This window comes from Haliotis rubra, unplaced genomic scaffold (assembly GCF_003918875.1).
Source record: "Haliotis rubra isolate DU_JTF1 unplaced genomic scaffold, ASM391887v1 Scf1102, whole genome shotgun sequence".
Classification (NCBI taxonomy): domain Eukaryota; kingdom Metazoa; phylum Mollusca; class Gastropoda; order Lepetellida; family Haliotidae; genus Haliotis; species Haliotis rubra.
Genome location: NW_025765007.1, coordinates 221,503 through 245,213, shown reverse-complemented (window position 1 = coordinate 245,213; position 23,711 = coordinate 221,503). Strand labels below are relative to the sequence as shown.

The following is a 23,711-nucleotide window of genomic DNA, read 5'->3' as shown; positions in this document are numbered from 1 at the left end:
GTTCTTGTGGGAGAACAACAATGACAAAATGCTCTAAAGATTAAAACAAACGCATCCTGAACATCATTTTAATGATACTGTGGTGACAGACCGAACATTCAACGTCATCGTGTAAAAGCATTAGACAAATGAGGCACCATCTATATTGTTGGACCGTGTATTTTACCAGTGTGTCGATCCCCAAGGACAACAGTGTGAGGAAGAACAGGACTGACCACAGCTGAGGCAAGGGTAGCTGGGCTATAGCCTCAGGGTAGATGATAAAACCAAGTCCCGCTCCTGGGTAAATGAACCGTGAACATTTTACATATATATTTTAGCTTTAGATATGTCGAAGTTAATATATACCTAGGATACATTAATCATCTACATGATCCATATGATAATATACATTCTATAAATGGTTCACTGATATGGGGGTGTTGTAATTGGGATAAATCTTGCGACTCCCAACTGAATGAAGCAGATACTTGAAGTAATGAATATTTAATCCGTCTTTACATGCCGTGTTCATACACATTACAAGCCCTTGAAGGCCAGTTACTCCTACAAAGTCAACATAGCACTATCAAGGTATTGTATTTATAATGCACATTGTATCTCCCACATACCAGACGAAACTACCTCTGATATAGGTACTTGAGCCTCATGAGCCATGAATCCTATGGTAGAGAAGACTACCAATCCGCAAAATATACTGCTGGCTTCTCCAAGGATTGTCAACAGAGCAACGTCTCTAAAATATACAAATATGTTTTTCATGATACAAGAAGCATACAAACATTGAAAAATGTTTACACACATGCACAGTAGTTTACTTTTAACATGATTAGATTATAAAGATTTCCATGTTTTCCGACAATCACCTGAGACAGTTGTTATGGAATTTGTTGTAACTGCTCATAGTGATGAGCGTGCCAAACGTTGGACCCATGGAATAAAAGGCCTGGAGGAGAGCTTCAAGCCATACCTGCCATGAAAACATGCATTACAAGATTGACGGTTTGCTGCTATGGCAATTGGTGCTAATTCTTACAGTTCATACTTCAAGAGGATATATATTCTGATATTTAGTTGCAATATTTTGTGAACATTTAAATGTATACTACATGTAAAGGTAAGACTACAGAATACCGGATACCTTCCGTTATCTTTGGAAGCACGCGAGTTCACATTTGGTTAGGGTTAGGTTTAGGGTTACGGTTAGGGTTAGGGTAAGGTTTAGAGTTATGGTAAGGTTTAGGGTCAGGGTTAGCGTTAGGGTGACGTGACGCTAAACAATATGGCTGGTAGGTATCCGGTATTCTGTAGGTGTACCCATGTAAAATGTCAACGTAGCTCTATTTTCCAATCAACAGATTTCCCAATTTCATTTCATCGATAAAATGCTTCAGCAGCCTATTATTCTTACAATTGTCACAGAGCAATTGATAAAGAAGAATATCAATATGCACGAAATTTAACATGCGCTTGGCAATTTATCAAACTAAGTTGCATCAATAGCAGGTGATAACATACACAATTTACTAATTCAACAACAGTAGACAAAAAGACTTGAATAGTTGATGAATGTCATGGTGATTGTAATAAAAAATGTATACGACCTGTACTGATCCAAGTCGTGAGAAATCTGGACGCAGGAAGTAAATGAGTCCATTGCCGGAGCCCGGCATCATGCACGACCGGACCAACAACACCATAAGGAGCACGTAAGGCATCACAGCTGTCACGTACACAACCTATGGAAGATTCCTATGGTTGGGTGGTGGGATTTTACAAACAATTTTGTCTGGACCAATGTTTGATTGTAAGAAGAATACCTAATGCAACCCATATAAGTCCATGTATGTGTACACCTTTTGTGCTTTATTCCTGTTGTCCTAAGAGTCAACTGCGGTACAATACGTATGCCCAAGAACAGTATTGGCCAGTCTAAAACTTTGCCGATTCAGACACGAAAGCTTGAACATAATAAGCACGCCCCCTGTGATGCAGATGTACACCAATGTTTTGCCATCCCACAAGACAACTGATGCAGAACATACACTTCATGAACCTACAAAATGCCATTTCGCAATAAATGCAACTCATGCAACACACATACACTTCACCATATACTTGCCATACTTAAATGTCACCTATTGCAAACGACATCACGACCAGAACTTTCCGTATGCTTGCCATTCTGCACGGAATCGCGGTAGGAAAATGTACACCGATAGAAGACTGTGCTTCTCACACGATTCCAAAAGCATGTTACAAACGGCTTCAAATTCTGCTTCATATTTTTGTCACCAAGATGACGCCCGAAATTCCATTAAGAGAATTTATCAAGACAGTTGGAAAACGGTAAGGTTTACGTACTACAGGAAAGATGATTCTCTTGATGATTAAACAACGTGACTCAAAATCACCTCCCCATGTTCGTTCCTTCGGTAAAACACCATCACTTTCAAATTTAAGTGACCCACCTTCCCTACAGCCCGCACACCTTTCATTAAGCACAGAAACACTAATGTCCATGAACACAGGAGACAGATGATCATATGGGACTGTACTGATCCAAAATTGTCGATCCCAGTTGACACCCGAAGGGCGTTGAACCTTTCCAGAAAGAAAGCATACATATCAGTACACCTGAAACATTCATTTTGTACAGATCAACCCCATTATTTGTATCGATTTCCCAGATTGGTACAATGTGTGAAGCTCATTTGTAGTGTCCCCCGCCATGATATTACCAGAATATTGCTGAAAGCAGCGTAAATTCACCCACGAATTATCTATAATACCCAAAGATCTTGCAAGAATACCATGTTAATACGTATACTCGATAGATAAGCTTGAGCTTCACAGGGTATAAGTATATATACAGCACGCGAATTCATGTTGAATCAATTCTACATGAACAGTGTGCTTGCTTTATACTTTTAAACAAAAATATAAGTATTTGTATCGAAAACCTACTGCCAAAACTCCTCCGACGCTGTCAATGTCGAGTTCGGCTTTCTCCATACTGCATCGTGGAGAAGCTGGTGCTCCACGGTACTGTTGAAGCATACTTCTGATGAGTCATTGGTTACCTTATTGATACATACAGGGGTGTTCCACCAGTTCTCACATGTTGTCCAGGGCAATAAAGAACTGAAGGATTGGCTCAGATAGTATATTGCCCAAGCCGTTATGAGAGCATACGGCATAATACCAATTATGCATGTTAACACTTGGGCGATGCCAATTCCTGAAACAACAACACTATGCATTTAGCGCGTTTCTGATCGGAATGTTTTACCGCATTCAGAAAAATGTCGGTTTGAATACTCTTCCAATGTTGCATGTAATGTAACCTAATATATTATAGCCTTTCCTCTGAGTTTCTGAAAATGAAAATTGTTTATGAAAAAGAAAATTATGATTGTTATAAATAATTGCAAAAAGTTTGGTTTTGGGACTGCGAGGAAACTTTCTATCAAGCTGTTTCGTATATGTGAACGGTTTAGGCCCAACTCACTCAACCCCAACAGTAGTACCCTTGGGGATTAAATGTATAAGATCACCGTATGAGATATTACCCTTGTCGGCTCTGTGTCATTACAAGTCCCACCATTTAACATAGGTGACTTCCTGTTTTTATAAATCATCCTCCCTTAGGTAAAATGTCAGAATATATCCATACAGAATCGACGTGCTGACTGCAATTCAAACTTAGTTGTCAAAATTGACGTGAAAAACTGTTGGCTGAAAACAAAGCAAGATCCATAAGAGTTACCTTTTCCTAACACCTTTCATCTACAACTCTCATTTCTAACCTCTTCATTTCCTGTATAAAACACTACTAAATGCACACAAACCCTCACACAATTCAAACAGGGTTTTCTTTTCAATATTTACCTAAAAATATTCAGACCTTGGTAAAAGACCTAGCAGGATAACCTATCAGCTTTTGAAGCTCCACCTCAATTACATCAGACGAAATTATTTTTAGCCTCAATGAAAAATATCTAGGTCACAACATAATCCAATATACCAACAAACGTTTTTTTCGGGTTTTTAAATCGGGCGTTGAGGTTTTCGATTCGAAATATTTGTATCACAAATGTGTTGGCCTTGACATTTGAGAACTACTGGTATGTACGGTAGTGTCCCATGTTTGACAACGTCTTGCTCACTGATCCGTTAAGGTGTGAAGTTTCGAAGACAAACCTATATGTGTGGACTTATATTACTTTTCAAACAAGAAGATTCCAAAAAAGTGTATATTATGCAGCTGCAAGGTGGGCATGACACAGATGAAGAGACGTCGTGTTGAAAATGCTTCAGCAACTTGTACTAACTTGGTTTGGAATACATGACAGGTGACAGAGTTATGGCATCATATATTTCTGCCTGTGACAGTGTTGCTCAGTGATTGGTGACTTTGAAGTGATTGACTTTCAAGAATAAACTGTTTCAATTGTTGTCTTTTTTGTTTTAGTCTTAGTTTTTAGTCGTATAAACTTCTGTTACAGTAGTTCCCACAATCACTAGCTAATCAGGGATTAATTAACATGTGTGCGCCGAGGACTGTCAAAATTGGGACGACCGGTAAGCTCACTGTCAAAATTGGGACAACTGGCTAGATCAATTACAGAAGTGTGAAATTTCATTGTCAAAACTTGGACTGTTAAAATTGGGACTAAACCGCATGTACATTGTCTCAATATTCACGTCCGTACTGCACGTACATCTCCGGTCAGCCCTGTGAAAACACATACCCTTGATACATTACACCCATAACCCTGCGAAAATGGACTGTGCAACTAGGTTATTGGAGGTTCAGATTCACTTCTGTGTGTGGCCGTGATATCAGACAACCTTTACTATAACGTTCCACAAATATGATCTTTTGAAATTACTTCGTGATGGGTAATATCCCATACATCCAGCTTTAGTCATTTGTGTTTCAACACAATTCCAGTAATAGCGACGGTATCTCAATAATATATTCTTTGCCAACATCGGAGCAGGCCTGTCGTTTGATATGAACACCGTTCAGTTTCATTGCAGAAAAGGACTGACAATTGGGTCGAGCACCATTCACTCAGAGGTGGTAACTTATATTATGAGGCAGTGATATTCATTGTGAGACAATATTCCAAGTGTAATATATTGTACCTTTGACATACAGTAAGGGGGTTAACGGTGTGCTCTACATTGTTCTGGAAGCTACTACAACACTTGGGCCTTTCCATCATATTCTGACCAAAGGAGTTGGATAATCTTCCGGAGTCTCTTTCTTAGATATGTAAGGGAGCTAACTCTACTCGCTTATCTCACGTAACAAATAAAGTTTTACGAAAACCAGCAATTGCGTCGAGATTCTTACCCTTGATACTCAGCTGAGAATTGTGTACTCTGGAAGTTTCGACATTGTTGCAGTGAGTTGAATATTACCAGAGCTGTCTTTCTTGTTATAATCACTACTTTTGTATTATACTACCTTTGATTTTGTCCAACCACTTTAACACCTTCGTAGTGTATTATGTTGCCGACGTGACGTTAAATATTAACTCATTCACTTGTAGTGTATTAAATTGGAAAATTTTAGAATACTATTCCCAATTACATCCCGTCTCTTTCTTGTTTGATGGTTTCACAACAAGTTCTTTTAGGCGCTGATTTCCATTTAAATACTGCATTAGTTGGGAATCAATGCGCGACGGTATGGCAAACAGGGTCGATGTAAAGGAATATGAACAAGTCACCTTTGAGTAGGGGGCATACAACCCAGACATGCGTGGCACTCCTGCTGGAGAACTGGCTGATGGAAACCTCCAGGAAGAACAACGGAACACCGCATGCGATGATAGCAGTGAAATATGGGATGAGGAAGGCACCTGTCAAGTACATCAATTAAATGTACTGTGAAAGAAATACACATCAGTCACTTTACCATTGTAAGGCTTTAAATATGAATAATTTCTTGATGTAAACATGATTCTTCTTTAAACCTTTTCGATTATTCATATTGTGCTTACCACCCCCGTTTCTGTTGCAAAGGTAGGGAAATCTCCACAGCGATCCAAATCCAACACTGTAGCCAAGCATAGACAATATATACTCTCTCTTCTGAGCCCAAGTTTCTCTCTTCAACCGATCATCATCATTTACACTGCCTTTCATAGATAGTCCTTCACTTCCCGGCATCTTGTTATCAGCTCTGTTCCAAACAAACATCCAATATGTCATATGCACAATGCAGTGTGTCAGACTCAGAGCTGGGTTCTAACGCATATATATTCCCCTTCTAACCTTGGCAAACACTTCATGGAGGGGGATATATAGAGGTCACAGTTGAGACCTGATCTGCTCAGTTATTTGGCCGTCACCCTGGCGTGGGGTGCGGGAGGCCACACATACCCTTGTGGGACTACAGCTTTGTGCTCTTTTCTAATAAAGTCATTTCATTTTATAGGTTTTATTTTTCAGTAAAACACGTTTAAATTAAGCTTTTAGGGGCTGCACAGGCTTAACTAAGAATGCTGTCACACAGTGTAGTGCGTGCACTTACTGTGTACGTAAGGATTTAAATGCATAATTCGCCACGAGTAAACCTGACATTTGATATTGACATTGAAAACTGACATGCCTTACATCAACCAGAGAAGATGTATTAAAGACAATCGTCGTGTAGGGCTTTATAATAGGATTCTTGTGACTGCTGTGCTGTGATGCATACACACGCACTGGGTATCAAGTGGTCGTCCCCTTATCTCATGCGCGTTCAGGGATGCAGGAAATCTATGATTATTTGTTGTTTTTTTACCGCAATTTTCCAGCTTTATGACGACGGTTTGTAAATAATCGAGTATGGGCTAGACAACCCTGCGACAGGCATCATGTGCATTCATGTGAGCAAATAGGATACGGTGACGTGCATGAACATGAAAGTCAGCCAGCCTGAGCAGGTTCTAGTTTCCATCACAGTGGTAAACATGAATCACCTACATCACTTTGGGGTGTTGAGCTGATTCGATATATAACTCAATCCCTTCCGGGATTCGAACCCACACTCTTAATCGCCAGTACAAGTCTTCCATTTGACCACTTGCTAAATAGCATTGTGTGTTTATAACTGAAAGTCTGAAAGTCACTTCAGAGCGTCGTTAAACCAAGCAAACCCTCTCACCCTTTCAATGTGGACATGGTTTCATTTTACATTGAGAAGAGGAAGCTGTGTCATTGTGTACAACGAATCGTGAACAACAGAGTAAATGGTGAATACGTGAGTTTGAATGTACCCCTCACGCAGTGTGTATGTATGACTTCACACATTGTTGACACGCTGACGGAAGATTGTGTTAGAGGTGTGTTAGAAATTATAACAACATCATAAAAGTGTCTTATGGCTTTTGACCATTGTATTTACACAGTATTTATTCATAGATGCTCAGACATCCGGGTCACAACTGACATATATTCAACAATATATAAGGCAATACATGACACAGCGCACAGTTATAATGTGCTTTGATCATGGCACCAACATGGCAAAAAACTTGCAAAACAAAATGAACTGTTATTTTTACCTTGATTATGTATCCCCTACTGTTACGTAACCTAACCCTATACAAACATATGTTTGAAACATGTGTGTGTTCATCGGATAGATATTGTTACTTGAGCTAATGCAATATGACCTAACGTGTGCTTCTCCTAGGTAGGCCCTATCTGTCTGCATGCAATGTATAAATATTGATAACCATAAAGAAAGTGAAAACATGGAAACGAGTTGTTTGTTTGTTTGTTTAATACAGCGCTGGGCAATATTTCTGATATATGACGATGGCCTGTAAATATTATGTCCGTCATATATATCTATATGAGTTATATTTTGTCATTAGTGAGTGAGTTAATATTTAACGTCACATCGGCAATATCTCAGCCATATCGTGACGAAAACAATTTATACAATATAAAGAGAAAACGTTTTGAAGATTAAAACCTGTCGACGATGGATCTTGTCATTACAACCTTATGCCTATTTAGTAGTATACGTCCAAATGCAATACGTTTCATTTGCATAGTGCTCACTGTGATATTTATGACATATTTTGCAAATCATTTCAAATCAATAGGAATGGTTATATGACAATATCTCAGTGAATAAACTTGAAACGTCTACATGAATCATACATATTGCTGTGGAAGATTGACCACTGGAATGCCACCTGTGAGATTAACATGTACGTAATATGTAATACTTTGCTTCCTGCTTGGAGAATTGCTCGCAACACATCGCTGCAACCGTTTTGTTGAGTGGCCCTATTACTGTCACTCTTGTCAATCATCATTTTACTCGCAGCTACATAGATGATTCAACCATATCTTTTGCAGAATGTCTGTCAGTCATCGCAACAGTGGGTTGTATTATATTTATTTCTTTATCTAAAGAAATGCGATTCGTGCTCACTGAATCATGAGGTACGTTAGTTGAAACTGACGTGCGCCCAGTAGTTCACTGGATAAGTTTTAGTGTGGCTCTAGGTTACTTTAGTGGAAAGTTACAAGAAAACATGAAATATACTGATATATACTGGTATTTTGCAATGAACTTTTCTTGTTTGTTCTCGCGACAAATAACAATCAAACTGAACAGCTCAGAAAAATCTGAGATTTCATATTTTTTCAGATCAGAGGTTTCTGCTTTAGAACATTTACAGGTAATAGTTTCATTTGGCTGCTAAAAGACCGCCAGTAATACCATATTGTTAGAATATGGGATTTATCTATATTGCTGTTTTTGAGACTGGTGCTTTGTGCTTTCATTAGGTTTTAGATCATTGTGGTGGAGCGTTGACTGAAAACACAGCACGGGCATCACAGCTGACAAATTATTTAAGTTTATTGCTGGTACAAGGCTGAGCATAAAACATTCGGTGCAGTGTAACCTGTGGGTAAATTTCTTTTTGGTTCATCGATTTACCACCTGGTTGTTTGGACGCCAAACACTCGACTAGCTCACAGCTTGTTACATATTTTCGTGATCGAAATACGAACAGTAATCTACAAATCGTGGGTCACCCATCTACTCAAAACTAGGAAAATGTCGTATGTTCATGCATATTATCTTTGATCATCGATTTAGTCTAAGCTTGGTACATTTCAGTTCACCAGGTTACTCACATCTAGTTATATAATAAGTTGGGTCACCCTTTTTCTGGTAGCTTGTTCCATCGTGGCTGACCAATTAACGAACAGTTAATAAATTACCTATCGGTTCAGGTAATGACCCACAGCTGGTTGTGTCACGGTGGGTCAAAGATGTACTCACAGTAAGCTACATCTGATAATGGGACAAAAGCTGCCATTTGAGCTAGAGAGTTAAAAGGCTTCTACTTCACTGTGTGACATCGGGGTATGGTCTGTCAACGCTTATGCATTTGGTTCATCACCAACTGTGAATAACATTCATAACAAAACAAAACCCGTGAAGATCCGGGTTAGAATTATCTTCAGTAAACTATTCTTATCGTAGGAGGCGACTAACGGGATTGGGTGGTCAGGTTTGCTGACTTAATTGACACATGTCATCGTATCCCAATTGCATAGATCGATGCTCATGCTGTTGATCACTGGATTGCCTGGTCCAGACTCGATTATTGAGAGACTGCCTCCATACAGCTAGACTATTGCTGTGTGCGGCGTAAAACTTAAATTCACTCACTCACTTAAGCTCATTAAGGTTGACGCCACCACGTGGGTGCAGATGGGAAAGTTCAAAATATTCAACGTCTTCATCTGATTCAAACATATAGACTGACTAATCATACGAGCAGCCAAATGAGAAAAGAAAAGAAATGAAATGAATGCATTCCATCATGAGTGTTGCTGCAAACGAAACACGAAGGGTGTGCGGTTACTTACATGAACCGATACTGCTCAGAGTGGCTCATTTTCAAGCAAGTAGACATCTAGGACATGCAGACAGTGTAGGTAAGTAGTCGTAACCTCATTGTATAAATAAATGTACATACACGTTTCTGCAACACGTGTGAGTCAAAGGTCTCATTTTAGTTCAGCTATTGGGTACTTTCCTCGTTACGAGGTATGGCATGTATTGTTTTTCTCTCATAGAATACGGGCCAGGCCCAATGACAAGTTTAGTATGGCTCATTTGGGTGAGTGAGTCAGTTTAGTTTCACGCCACACTCAGCAATATTCCAGCTATATGGCGGCACTCTTATATGGAAGGATTATTACTCTTAGTTCAATATTTGAGAAATCCCTCATATATGCATTTGATGTAGAACTGGTTCAACATAAACTTGATAATATACTGGTGAAAATAGACCCCTGAAGATCCGGGTTAGAATTGATCTTCAGAAACCAATCTGTCAGAAGAGGCGACTGACATGATCGTGTGGTCAAGGCTCGCTGACTTGGTTGACACATGGCTTCGTATCCCACTTGCATAGATAGATGCTCATGCTGTTACTCACTGGATTGCCTGGTCCGGACACGATTATTTTCAGACCGCCGTATATTTCTGAGTGCGGTGTTATACAACAACCAACCAACCACATCCTTTCTCTTTATATACGACCCGCCGCGCGACACATATGTCAGTGTTTCAGAGACTGAAGTATTCATCTTATTGGTGGCTTGATTCAGATGTCACTGTAACTGAGTTCACGCCGAATTTATCAAAGTCATAAATCATTTCACATTAAGTATAAAACAACGACCATATATATACATTACAAATGTATGTTTCAGTTTAAGTTACGATATTTTTGTGACTGGTTTACTCAACATGTGGTCCATAGTTACACAACACAGCACAAACTATAAAAATATTACATATACACAAAATGCAGATATTTTGATAATATCTGTATATTGTTTAGCTTTGGTTTTACAAGGTAAATGATATTCATCAGTCGTTTAGCGTGAGCAGTGTCATGGAACCTTGCACATTTGACAGATTTACTTTGCAGATTTAGTGGATGAATATCGATATGCCATGAATTTGTAATGTGGAAATATTTTAGTAAATCGTAGTCATGCGTGTATATTTTCCAACACATTTATAAACTAGTCGAACATTTTAATTTGAAAATTATACATATATGTTTTACTTATTTTATGTTAATATTTATTCTGTCACATTTTAGCTTATAGCAATTAAGTAAGGAATTTGTAAAGTCATTTCTCACAAAACAATAAATACATGTATTATGTATGCAGTTGTTTTTATGGTGAAGATTAACATATGCAACATATGCATCTCCAACCTGAACACATGCAATGATATGCATGCAACATTCTGTTGCACATTTTGTAAGGTATAAACTCTTACTTCTTATTCACGGGATGACTTGTTGCACTTCAGATGACAGAAGTGAACAATGAATATTCGAAGAATCGAGAAAAAATACTTTGTTGAAATAATTACAATTGAGGAAAGGTGAATGATTGGACAACCTTGGATTCACAACAACATAACAGTAACAATTACATGCCAAAACAGCCCGGTCTGTAGATATATTGACCCCAAAATATTTCATTCTAAATGAAAAAACAATGATTCTCAAAATGCTCAACATAATAATATGTCAGACGGTTCAATTCACAATGTTCATAGATATTATCAGATACACGAATTTTGTAAACAAAAACATTTGCTATTATTCCAATGGTTATTCAGAATGAATCAAAGCTAGGTTACGGATTTTAAGACTTTTGCAGAACAAATATTTGTTGGTCCAGCAATTGTTTGCCGCTATACTGTTTCCACAGTAGTGATGTGCGGCATCTGGCAATAGTTTAGGCATATTATGTGAGTGTCAGGTCCTATCCTTCTTCGCGAATACCTGGTGTCACCTGATTTTCAGTGATTCATACTAACATTTGGCACTGCTACTTTTGCCACTAACACCAAAGAGAATGTATACCTTAGGATATTACCCCATGAACCCAGTAAGGTGACCAAGCTTTAGTTGAGGCATATTCAGTGGGCTCAGTGAGGCATATTCACACAAGGTAATGTGAACAACAAAGACTACACTCGTTCCACGTGTTTTGACATGACATAGCGCGATACTGTGAGTGTGTTCAGCTGTTTTACGTATCAAATACGTCCGCTGATCTGGTACGTGCATCAGTAAGCACTGATTTGCTCGCAAATGTAAAATCATTTAACAGGCCTAGAAGAAGACTATGTCGTACAATTTTGGCAACAGTCATAACAAATGAAAAGAAACTAACCGCGTTTGAATGTGGATTTAGCGATAGACACTCAATTACATTGTTTATTGAAACCCTTTGTTGTAGATGTCATTGTTTATGCACTGTGTGACAGATACCACAACATCATCGTCTTCTCTATTTCTCGAAAACCCACCAAAGGTGGTACATGAGACAAATAAATGCAAATAAATACAATGAATACTAAGATAGTGAAGATGTACGAAGAAACATCGAAATCATTTATAAAACATATCAGATAATACAACAGACAGCGATAGCATAGTTAACGTAGTGATTAGCCTGGTAGGGAGATTTCAGTGCTGGAGATTGTTTACTACAAATAAATTCTGCGAACAATGTTTTTGCGAATATAATTAAATTAACGGATCACATATTGATATAATCTTGATCAGTAACAAATTCAGAAATATGTCGATATTACACAATGAATACCGACAAAAAGACAAGGGACAGTATCACAATTATTTCATGACATTAAAAACTTCAATTCTATGCATTATTTATCCGTGTACAACCTTTAGTTGCTTCACGCTTTGCGTAATTTCGAACATGAATGCTCATGAACGCGAAAACGTTCCTGAATTCGTAGTATTCGGTATGAGTGAGTGAGTTACTATTTAACGTCACATCGGCAATATCTCAGCCATATCGTGTCGAACACAATTTATACAATAAAAAGTGAAAACATTTTGAAGATTAAAACCTGTCGACGATGGACAGTAAAAAAACTAGAAAATCACAGATAAAATATAAAACTAGCGAGCAAAGCTAAAACATTCCAATTAAAGAAGACAATACAGTCTAAAACAGGGGCTATAAATCGCCAACAACTGAAGGTAGATCACCATACTAGGAACGTATTCGGTATGAAGATACCTATACGTGCAAAGTATACGTAAAAGCGAACGTACAACATATGCCATTCACGCGTTGGTTTTTCTAACGAGACTAATTGTAAATAAGCATCACGTTCAGAAGAGTCTATACGAGGATGATTAGCATATATTATTATACTATGAATTACAAATTCATTGCAGGAATACAATGGTCATGACTACACATACGTACAACATACGGATTGTGCATATACGTCATTTTCGGCAGTGGTTGGACGTGGACGAATAGTTAACAGTAAATTGTTCTTTCAGTTGAGATAATGTTATCTGAGTTAAAACATGACAATCATCTATTACAATTATCGTTTGACCATGAGACATTCGCTAACGCTTGGTACATGTATGCGATGAAAGAATACTTGGTAACATAATTTCATTTGACTTCATGTATCGTCAAGTCACATAAGTTCGATCGTCATGTAACTTCGATCGCCCATTTTGAATGGTAATTGTCGCAATACGTAGCGATAACTTACGATATCTGCAGCTTTGATCTTCTGGTGACACCACTTTTATTCGTTTGGACCGGAAAATGTTTCGTGTCAAGTTACCAAACGTAAGTTATAGCTCATATTCAGCAAACAACTACTTTTTAACCCTAGATCAATAATGTAACTTTATCAGCTCCAATAAAATGTAAACAGTATTTATTTCACAAGTTGTAAATTGACAGCACACCTGTCTTCTGTTTGTTTACGTTGCTGGTCTAATTGTGACATGTCCAGACACGTGATATCCTTGTCAAAATTTAAAACTTTGGAAACAAGTAAGGGCCATTTCTTATAGAAAACCTAATGCTTTTTGAGAATTTCCGTCAATTTGTACCTGATGATGTTGGAGCTATTGCCTCATTGATAAATAAAACCTGGGCACAATGTACCCAACCTACATGTCAGCCCAGAACACATTTACGATCTTGCAAGCCAGTTCGTGGTGTTTGTCGACATTCTGAGGTTTGATGCCCGTCACGATGAGCCTGAAGAATAATTTCCTGCATAATATTTGTGACTTTTCATCGTTTTTAGAAGTATTGAAACATAAAATGAACGTTTCATGGACATAAATATCATAAAATTACTTGGGGCTGCTCTAGCTCTGAATTTGACACAAGAGATCGTCCTTACAAGTCATCCTGTTTACGCGACAAGCCAGCCAATCATATGATCGAACTTATGTGACGTAGATTTCTGGGTCACTTGTGTTGACAGTGAGGGGGCGGCCATGCCGCGATTGGGAAAAGCAGTAAAAATACCTGGAGTTTGGAAATGTTTGACATAAATAAACAAGTTTAGAGGTAAGAGATTTGAAAATAAGATTATATGAATATAACTTTGAAAATTCAGCGACAGTTCTTAAGTGATCGAACTTACATGACACAAGGATACTGATTCTTGATAACTTGAGCTTTTCCGGACTGTTTGAACCAAATAAAACGTTTAAAACATATTGGAAAAGCCAACTGCAAATCATTTTATAAGACAGGTCTAACATCAATTAGATAACGTTAATTACCCAATCGACGACTGATCTCCATCCTCAATGTTCGTGACACGATTTATCTATCAATGTTGACAATTATCCACAAAAGTGAAGGACAAGCGAAAACCCAATTCAATTAAATTCCATCATAGGAGGATTTGGCAGCTCTGCAACCGCATTGAAAAGAATCCACTTTCTACAATTCATGACTCCATTCCAATGTTTGTTGTCGGTGACGTGTCGTAAGTTACACAAACGTGTATTGAGTATGAGTATATAGGTGCTGTTCGATGTAACGCTGCTTTTCCCCTTGCAGTGAAGTCACTCGTGAAGCGTTATTTGTAACTGAAAGTGCCTACTTACGAGTCCGACCATATCGAAATGACTCAGTTGAGCATAAAATGTAGACAACAAGTAACTGACTTGATGTTCATGACATCAAACTCCAGTGTGTTATTAATTGCCTGTCACGTGCCGTGGTTTTATAACTTACACAAAAGTGTACCGCGTTCTGTTCGATGTAACATAGGACTTGGTTGGGCGTAACATGTTGACAACCAATGGTTGGCTTCGCCACATTTCCACGCATTACAAGACTGGTCGCGTTCCACGTGTCACAGTTTTATATAGACTCTCTGCCATGTCGGAGCCTGACGTGTTTCTGAACGCTGACTCTCAAACATCCACCAACGAGAAGAATGACCGAGTAAGAACCAGGGAGGTATGGTCCAGGAAGAGAGAGTACTTTCTTTCACTGCTTGGGTATGCGGTTGGCCTCAGCTCACTTTGGAGATTTCCCTACCTTTGTTACAGAAATGGTGGTGGTAAGTGTGACCAACTGATATCAACTTAGTTAATTCGGTTTCTAATAAATAATGTATCAATAAAGTAGTGAAGGTGAGATTATGACCATGTAATTACCTTGTCATGATACATTGCATTGTTGCATTGATATTTGGCTTAAAACTCAAGAAGAAGGCATGACTGATTCTGATCGCTGTAACAATGTGTCAAAGCATTTTCAATGCTGAATATGTCCTGTATGCAACAGTCAGGCCCAGGTGGTTGTTTTGACATTAACTTACCCTTCATAATATTTAGAGGGGGCGTGATAACTATTGTTAAGGAGTTTGTGCAGTATGAATGCTTCCCCCCAAAGATTACGTACAAAGTAATTGACCCCCTGCTGGTCATGTACACAATCATTGACCGCAACACCCCACCTCCCGTCGCAAAATTTGTAAACATTTTTTTTAATAATATTGGGTACAAAAGAGATGGAACGCCCTTGACAAATGAACAGCGACTCCTTTCGTACTGTGCCCAATCAAGGGAGGTCCCGACATTTGTACGCTTTACTGAGTCGAATACATTTTACCGTGTTGCTCGTGGGGAGGTCTCTTGACTGCGTGTGGTTTTAGTATTTCAGCAGACAACGTATTTTCCCGAACCCAAGGAACACCATTAAATATTCATGAAAAGAATCATTCAGGTTCAAATGTTTATTCTATTTGAATTAAAATACCTGTGAATATATCGCTAGCGATGAATCGTATAAAGTATTCATTTGTAGGGTTTTCTCGAACTGACCCAGAACTTACATTTCTATTTTATCTCACATATTGGAGTTTATTGTCGTGTCAGGTTCACTGCACATGGGCGGAAAGCATAAGTGAGTGGGAGAATGAGTTTGCTTTTCGCCGCACTCAACAACGTTCCAGCTACATGTACATGGCGGCGGTCTGTAAATAATCGATTCTAGAAGATGATAGACAATCCGGAGAGGGTCGGATATCATAACCACAGTCCCCATCAGTTGTCCGTTCAGATGTGGTGGTTCAGAGCACGCTAGACTTGTACACATTCATATATACGTTGAATGATTGAGTTATTGTTTAACACCGCACTCAGCAATATTCTCCAGTGATCAACATCATGAGCATCGATCTACGCAATTGGGATACGATGACATGTGTCAACCAAATCAGCGAGTCTGACCACTCGATCCCGTTAGTGGCCTCTTACGACAAGCATGGATTGCTGAAGACCAAACCTAAACCTGATCTTCACGGGTGCGTAAAGCATGACGTACAAAATGAAGATCCCAATAATTGAGTGCTACAGTGCTTCTCTCAAGCGCGGTTAGCAAAATGTGTATGGCCGTTTCCTTTTTGTTTTTTATTTCCACCTTTGAAGCTACATTTTTCTATCCATTCTGAACATTCATAGGCCAGAAAGCATGAAAGCTTGGAAGGTTACAATTTGAATATGCAATAAACTTTGAGGTTTCGTAATATCCTACTATTTCTTTTGGAGAGGTTAAAAAGTTAAGCTTAGTCATTTTTCTATTAAATTTGTGAAGGAGAGATTTTGTTATCATAATAACAACATTCAAAGGATTATTGTTTACCCTTTAAGCCAAATAATATATGCTCTTCACTGAAGGTGAGTCTGCCTTCTGTATAAGTTCCAATCCATTCTAATAGCTTTTCCCACATACACTCTCTCAAAAAAGAAACGCAACCCCTATCTAAATATCTGACATCATTTCTAGAATAAAGATGGTGAATGTAAATTAGAATTTTCTTCAAAATACTGTTAATACGTTCCCATCTGATCAGTATAAGCTCCCAAACGGAACCATTGTCACACATGATGACCTTTGTATCCGTGTTATTTGAGAAAGTGCGAAATTGTCATGTACAAAATGCTAAAAGCCTGTTGCACGTGCAAATCGTTGAAAACACAGTTCATGTAGAGGGCTTTAAAAGCACGCGTAGTTTGTAATTTTTCTCTCATAATTTGCTCTGCAAATCAAGTTCGAAAATGCCCCGTTTGAGTACAGCAAATCGAAATATTGCCATTGGTCGCATTGAGGCCGGGGAAAGCTTTGGAACAGTTGCCCGTCATCTAAACGTACACAAAACAACAATCTCACGACTTTGGAATCGTTACACACAGTTCCATGCAATTGAAGATCGTCCCAGGAGCGGTAGACCTAGGATCACCACACCGGCTCAGGATCGCTTTATTCGACTCAGCCACCTACGTAATCGGCATGCCACACCCACCATCACTGCAACACAGGTGCCAGGTTTGAGGAGAGTATCGGCCCAAACCATCAGGAACCGTTTACATGAGGCAAATTTACGTGCAAGAAGACCAGTTGTTGGGCCCGTCTTGAAACGCCAACGTCTCAGGTGGTGTACTAACGTAAGGAGATGGACCCTAAGAAACTGGAGAAGAGTCTGGTTTAGTGACGAGTCTCGTTTTCTTCTTCAACGACGTGACGGTAGACAACGTGTCTATAGACGAGCAAATGAACGTTTTGCACCGAACTGCGTTCGACAGGTCGACAGATTTGGAGGAGGAAGCATCATGGTATGGGGAGCCATGTCTTACAACCAACTGTCAGACTTGGTCATCATTCGTGGCAATTTGACGGCACAACGGTACATTGATGACGTCTTACAGCCACATCTTCTGCCGATAATCGACCAACAGAGGGAGTTGTTTCAACATGACAATGCCCGCCCTCATACAGCTCGTGCAACAGTGGCATTCCTACAGAATTCAAACGTCAACGTGATGCCGTGGCCCTCCAGATCGCCAGACATCAATCCTATCGAACATCTGTGGGACCAGCTGGATCGTCGTGTTCGTGCACGTACACCACAACCGCACACGTTGGTTGAACTGGCCGCAGCACTCCAGGAAGAGTGGAGAGCAATCCCCCAGGAAAACATCCGCCGTCTGATTCGTTCTGTTCCGAGGAGGTGCACTGCTGTGATTAGAGCTCGTGGCTCTACAACGAGATACTGAAGTCAACGCCCCCTAGCGTAAATTGAGAGTTCGATACTGACCTGCATTAACTGTTACCTTATACCGTGCTGACCTAAGGTTCACCATGTCAAATTTCATGGCATTATCTTTAAAAATACAAATGTAATAACCAGTTATCCACTCCAATGAATAACGAAGTTAAGTCAGATCACATTAAAGGTCGATATATCAAAGTATGTCTGTGGAATGCACAGTCTGCTAGAAACAAAACAGCAGAAGTTGTTGACTATATCATGGACAATGATGTTGATGTATTCCTTATTACGGAAACTTGGCTGCACTCACAAGGTGATGATGCCATCATTGCTGATATGACGCCACCGGCATATTCGTTTCGTCACGAACCACGTCTCTCTGGCAGGGGTGGGGGTGTGGCTGTGATATTTAAGGAGCATTTGAACCTCAAACTGTGCTTCAATAAGATATCTTATAAAAGCTTCGAACAGCTGAGCTTTGTGCAGTACAATGGGAACGTTCATGTGAGATGTGTGTGCATCTATCGTCCACCTGTATCCAAACGTAATGGTTCTACTCAACAGGATTTCATTGAAGATTTCTCATTGCTTCTGTCAAATCTCACACAGAAAAACATATTAGTTCTGGGAGATTTCAACATTCATTGGGATAATCCACAGGATGCCGTCACGAAAAAGTGGATTAAGCTCCTGGAATCTCATGAGCTTGTGCAGAATGTGGCTTCTTCTACCCATAGATCAGGACATACCCTTGACTGGGTTGTTACTCGACAGGACCGGGATATCTTGGATGATGTATCTGTGTTGGACTCCCAGATGTCTGATCACCACGTTATCACCTGTATCCTATCTTTAGTGAAACCGCCAAAGTCTGTTAAAACTGTCAAATCTCGCAATATTAAGAAAATTGATAGGAGGACTTTAGATCAGATTTACTAAACTCACTACTTTTCACGAGCCAAACTGATGATCCGGAAACTTTATGTGAATTGTATAATGACACCCTATCCCATCTCCTTGATAGGCATGCACCCTTTAAAGAGAAGAATATTCCCGACCGTTCGTCGTTACCATGGTTTAAAGAAGAGATCGCTTCTTTAAAAAGAGAGCGTCGTGTCATAGAACGGAGATGGAGACAGTCGGGTTTAGAAGTGTATCGTCAAATGTTCACTGCCGCTAGAAACTGTGTAACTAGGGCAGTACGGAGGGCAAAGTCTGCATACACTCTATCAGCTCTACAGTCAGTAAGATCCAGCAGAGAGATGTATCAGCTCCTAAACCGCTTAGTTGGCAAGGCTAAGGATTCTGCTCTCCCACAGACGTCTGATCTGGGGGAACTTGTGGATAACTTCAATAGCTTTTTTGTTGGCAAAATCTGCAAGATTCGAAATGAACTTGATTCATTGGATATACCTGTAACGCATCATGAACCAACGCCATTGGGTCAAGTACACTTCATCAGTGCTTTTGCACCATTTTCAGAAGCAGAGGTCCTAAAGCTTTTAACATCAGCAAGACCAACATTTTGTATGTTGGATCCAGCACCAACACGATTTGTTCTTGAGTTCATTGATGTTTTGCTTCCAGTGATCACACGGATAATAAACAGCAGTTTATCTTCCGGATGTGTCCCCAAGTGTCTGAAGGTCGCCGTTGTTAAGCCACTCCTGAAAAAGCCTGGCTTAGACGCTGACACACTATCGAACTATAGGCCTGTCTCTAATTTATCCTTCATATCAAAATTGCTTGAGAAGGCAATCAAGGTACGCCTTGTTGATCACTTGACCTTGAATGATCTCTATGACGTGCATCAGTCTGCATATCGCTCCGATCATTCCACAGAGACCGTACTTCTGCATGTGATGGAGAGACTTCTTGCTGCAGCTGATGCGGGCTATGTTACAGTTCTAACGCTGCTTGATTTATCAGCGGCTTTTGATACCATTGACCATGTTCAACTAACTGAGTGTCTGAAAACAGAATTGGGTATTCATGGCACAGCTCTTGGATGGTTTGTCTCATACCTCAATAATAGGACACAATCTGTGGTCATTCAAGACGTGAAATCGTGTACGCATCAGCTTACATACGGAGTGCCACAAGGTTCCGTTCTTGGGCCCATGCTCTTTTCACTCTATATGGAGAATCTCGGCAATATCATTCGGCATCATGTTGTGATGTACGAGTCATATGCTGATGACACCCAGCTGTTGCGTTCCACTAAACCGGACTCACTTCCAGCCGATATGTCTATAATCGAAGACTGTATCCTTGACTCCAAAGCATGGATGATACAAAGGAAGCTGAGATTAAATGACAGTAAGACCGAGGTTTTGCTGTGTGGATCACCCAGTAGCACTGCTAAGGTGGATGTGTCTTCGTTGGTAGTGGGTAATGAGAAAGTTCCTTTCAGTGATTCCGTGAAAGACCTTGGTGTTTTTCTAGACTCATATTTATCCATGGAAACACACGTAAACTCTGTTTGTAAGTCATGCTATTTTCATCTCAGAAATATTGCTTCCATTCGTGATATTCTGACATTTGATGCAGCTCACCACCTAGTTCGTTCACTTGTTCTCTCACGTTTGGATTATTGCTGCAGTCTTCTTGTAAATATCCGCCAAGATCTATTGTCCAAGCTCCAGAGGATTCAGAACTCTGCGGCGCGATTGATTTGCCGAGTCAACAAGCGCAGTCACATTACACCATTGCTGATACGCTTACATTGGCTGCCCACGAAACAGAGAATAGAATATAAAATCCTCACTCTCGCTTTCAAGTGCCTCCATGACAAAGCTCCAATCTATCTGAAAGATCTCCTCAGTGAATATGTCCCACCACGGCTTTTAAGATCAAGTTCTAATGGTCAGTTGATTGTCCCCAAGGTCAGATTAAAGTCATATGGACATAGACAGTTCTCTTACACAGCTCCCCTTTTTCTGGAACTCACTGCCTCTTCACATCCGACAAGCCGCGTCCGTGGAATCTTTCCAGTCCCAACTGAAAACTTTCCTTTTTAAACAAGCTTATGAACTTTAATCCTTTCTTCAGATCACTCTATCTTTTAGCGCCTAGAGAAATTGCCTTGCAGTTTGATTTGTGCGCTATACAAGAACTCTTATTATTATTATTATATAAACATTACCAAAAAAAACAGGGGTTGCGTTTCTTTTTTGAGAGAGTGTATCAACAGAATATAAACATTTACATAAGATAAGTGAAATTGTTTCATTTGTTTCGTTACATATGGTACAGGCTGAAGATGGTACATAACCAATCTTAAATAAATAACTGTTTTTTACTCAGGATGTTGTGTAGAACCTTCAACTGAAACCATCTTAATCCACTTCTTGGAGTATATCTTTGTACCATCATATTATAGTTTATCCATTCTGAATCAGTACATGTTTTCCCTAGGTAACTTTCCCACTTTCTGTACGTCTTAAGTTTTGTAAAATTAGACTCATGCAGAATTTTTTAAAGTACCTTACATCCGGATTTATCATATTTTTTTATGATGTTGAATGGCAATATTGGTCCTTGAGAAATTTTCACTAAATGATTCTTCTTCTTATTTTTTAAATAACTCAACATAGCTTGTTTGATTCCTTCATAAGTCACGAAATTGGTTCTAATTCAATATGTTTTAACAAATTCATCAAACTCATATATTTTACCATGTTCATTAATAAAATCATTCAGAAATGTTCAGAATACAGTTCAGATACAAGCTCCATAACAGCAGTATCTTTCCAAAAGGTGTTATGAATATACGGAGCAATATTTTCGTAGATATATGAACTATCAGCTAAAAGTCATGACATTTGTATTCATTGCAGTTTTAAAACATGTGATGGCCAACATGGATTTACGAGTAAATACTATTTTAATCCATCCTAATTTCTGAGCCGCAACTACTTTTTCTACAACAGGTACACTAATGCCACCATATTCTGGCTGTAGTGCCATTACCTCCCTCTTGATCTTGTCTAGTTTAAACGTCCAGATAAATTGAAAACATTTTTTCTGAAAATGTTCTATTATATGTTTGGGCGGAGTAGGTATATTGCTGAAAAGATGATTAAGCTTGGGTAGAAGCAAATATTTTAATACTAGATTTCTACCAAATAGTGTTAATGTTCTCTTTGCCCATAGTTTCATTTCATTTTCTATTTTAACAAATTTATTTGTGTAATTTAGGCTAACCATTTTTTTCTAATTCCACATCAAACTCTATGCAAACTAGCTTTAATTGTGTCTGTATGCAGTGAAAATTCCAATCCTCACATAGTTTATATCTTGACCTTTTCTTTGACCCTATCCAAATCAATTTAGCTTTTTCAGCATTAACTTTTAACCCTGAAAATCTAGCAAAAAAAGATAAAGTGTTCATTGTAGCGTAGAGACTTTTTTCAGATCCATCTAAAGCGAGTGGTGTGTCATCTGCAAATTGTGCCAGTAGAGATTTTATGTTGCCTATTTAAATTCCTGTTATCTTACTATTATATCTAATCATTATTGTTAAGATTTCGGCACAAAGAATAAATATTTAGGGCGATATATCCCTGACGACAACCACTTGTGACACTGAAAAAGGGGGTTGCAAACCCATTTACTAACACACTAGACTCAACATCTGCAGAAAAGAGTTTTATTCATTGTTGAATGCTTGGTCCAAAGCTGAAAAAGTTCAAAACATTTTGGATAAACTTCCTAAATAATCCTAGTTACTTCGCCTTTATATCTACCTTTCACAAATCCTTTCTGATCTTCATGACTGATTAATGGCAGAATTGGTTTTAACCTATTAGCAAATGAAGTTGCGGCTAACTTAAAGGTTGTATTTAAAAAGGAGATGGGACGCCAGTTTTTCAAATACATTTTGCATTTATTTTCTTTAGGTATACAAGTTATCAGGCCTTGTTTTTGAGATACGGATAAGGATCCTGTTTTATATGCATAATTTAGGGCATTAATCAAATATTTATGGAGATCCATCTAAAAGATTTTTGGCACTAAATCTTCAGAAAATAAATGTTCAAGGTCAATCTGTGTACAATCTTCTGTTTTGTATAATTTAATATAATATATTCTTATTCTTTCCTAATTTCACTTTAGTTTTTTTACTTTTGTTCCGTCCTCTCTTTCGAGAATTCGGATGGATTTATTTAGAAAGTTTCTGTGTTCCAAATGGAGGAAGTAGTTTGAGGGTTTTTCACAATTCGTTTCGCAACCTGTTTTTTTATCTTTAAATTATAAGTGTACG

The 23,711-nt window shown here is 38.8% G+C and overlaps 2 protein-coding genes across 2 annotated transcripts in view; one reads left to right on the top strand and one right to left on the bottom strand.

Annotated features, from left to right (window-relative positions):
• The window catches only part of LOC124286804 (sodium- and chloride-dependent glycine transporter 2-like), a 144,031-nt gene that overhangs the window by 19,664 nt on the left and 100,656 nt on the right, over positions 1 to 23,711 (top strand). The gene's annotated exons all lie outside the window — the stretch shown is intronic.
• LOC124286814 (sodium- and chloride-dependent glycine transporter 1-like) lies at positions 2,009 to 6,335 on the bottom strand. The gene is made up of 4 exons (XM_046723253.1): positions 6,018 to 6,335; positions 5,745 to 5,876; positions 2,968 to 3,241; positions 2,009 to 2,604 (listed from the first exon to the last, which is right to left on the bottom strand). The coding sequence occupies exons 1-4, from the start codon at positions 6,226 to 6,228 to the stop codon at positions 2,391 to 2,393; spliced, it is 831 nt and encodes a 276-aa protein (XP_046579209.1). The 5' UTR covers positions 6,229 to 6,335; the 3' UTR covers positions 2,009 to 2,390.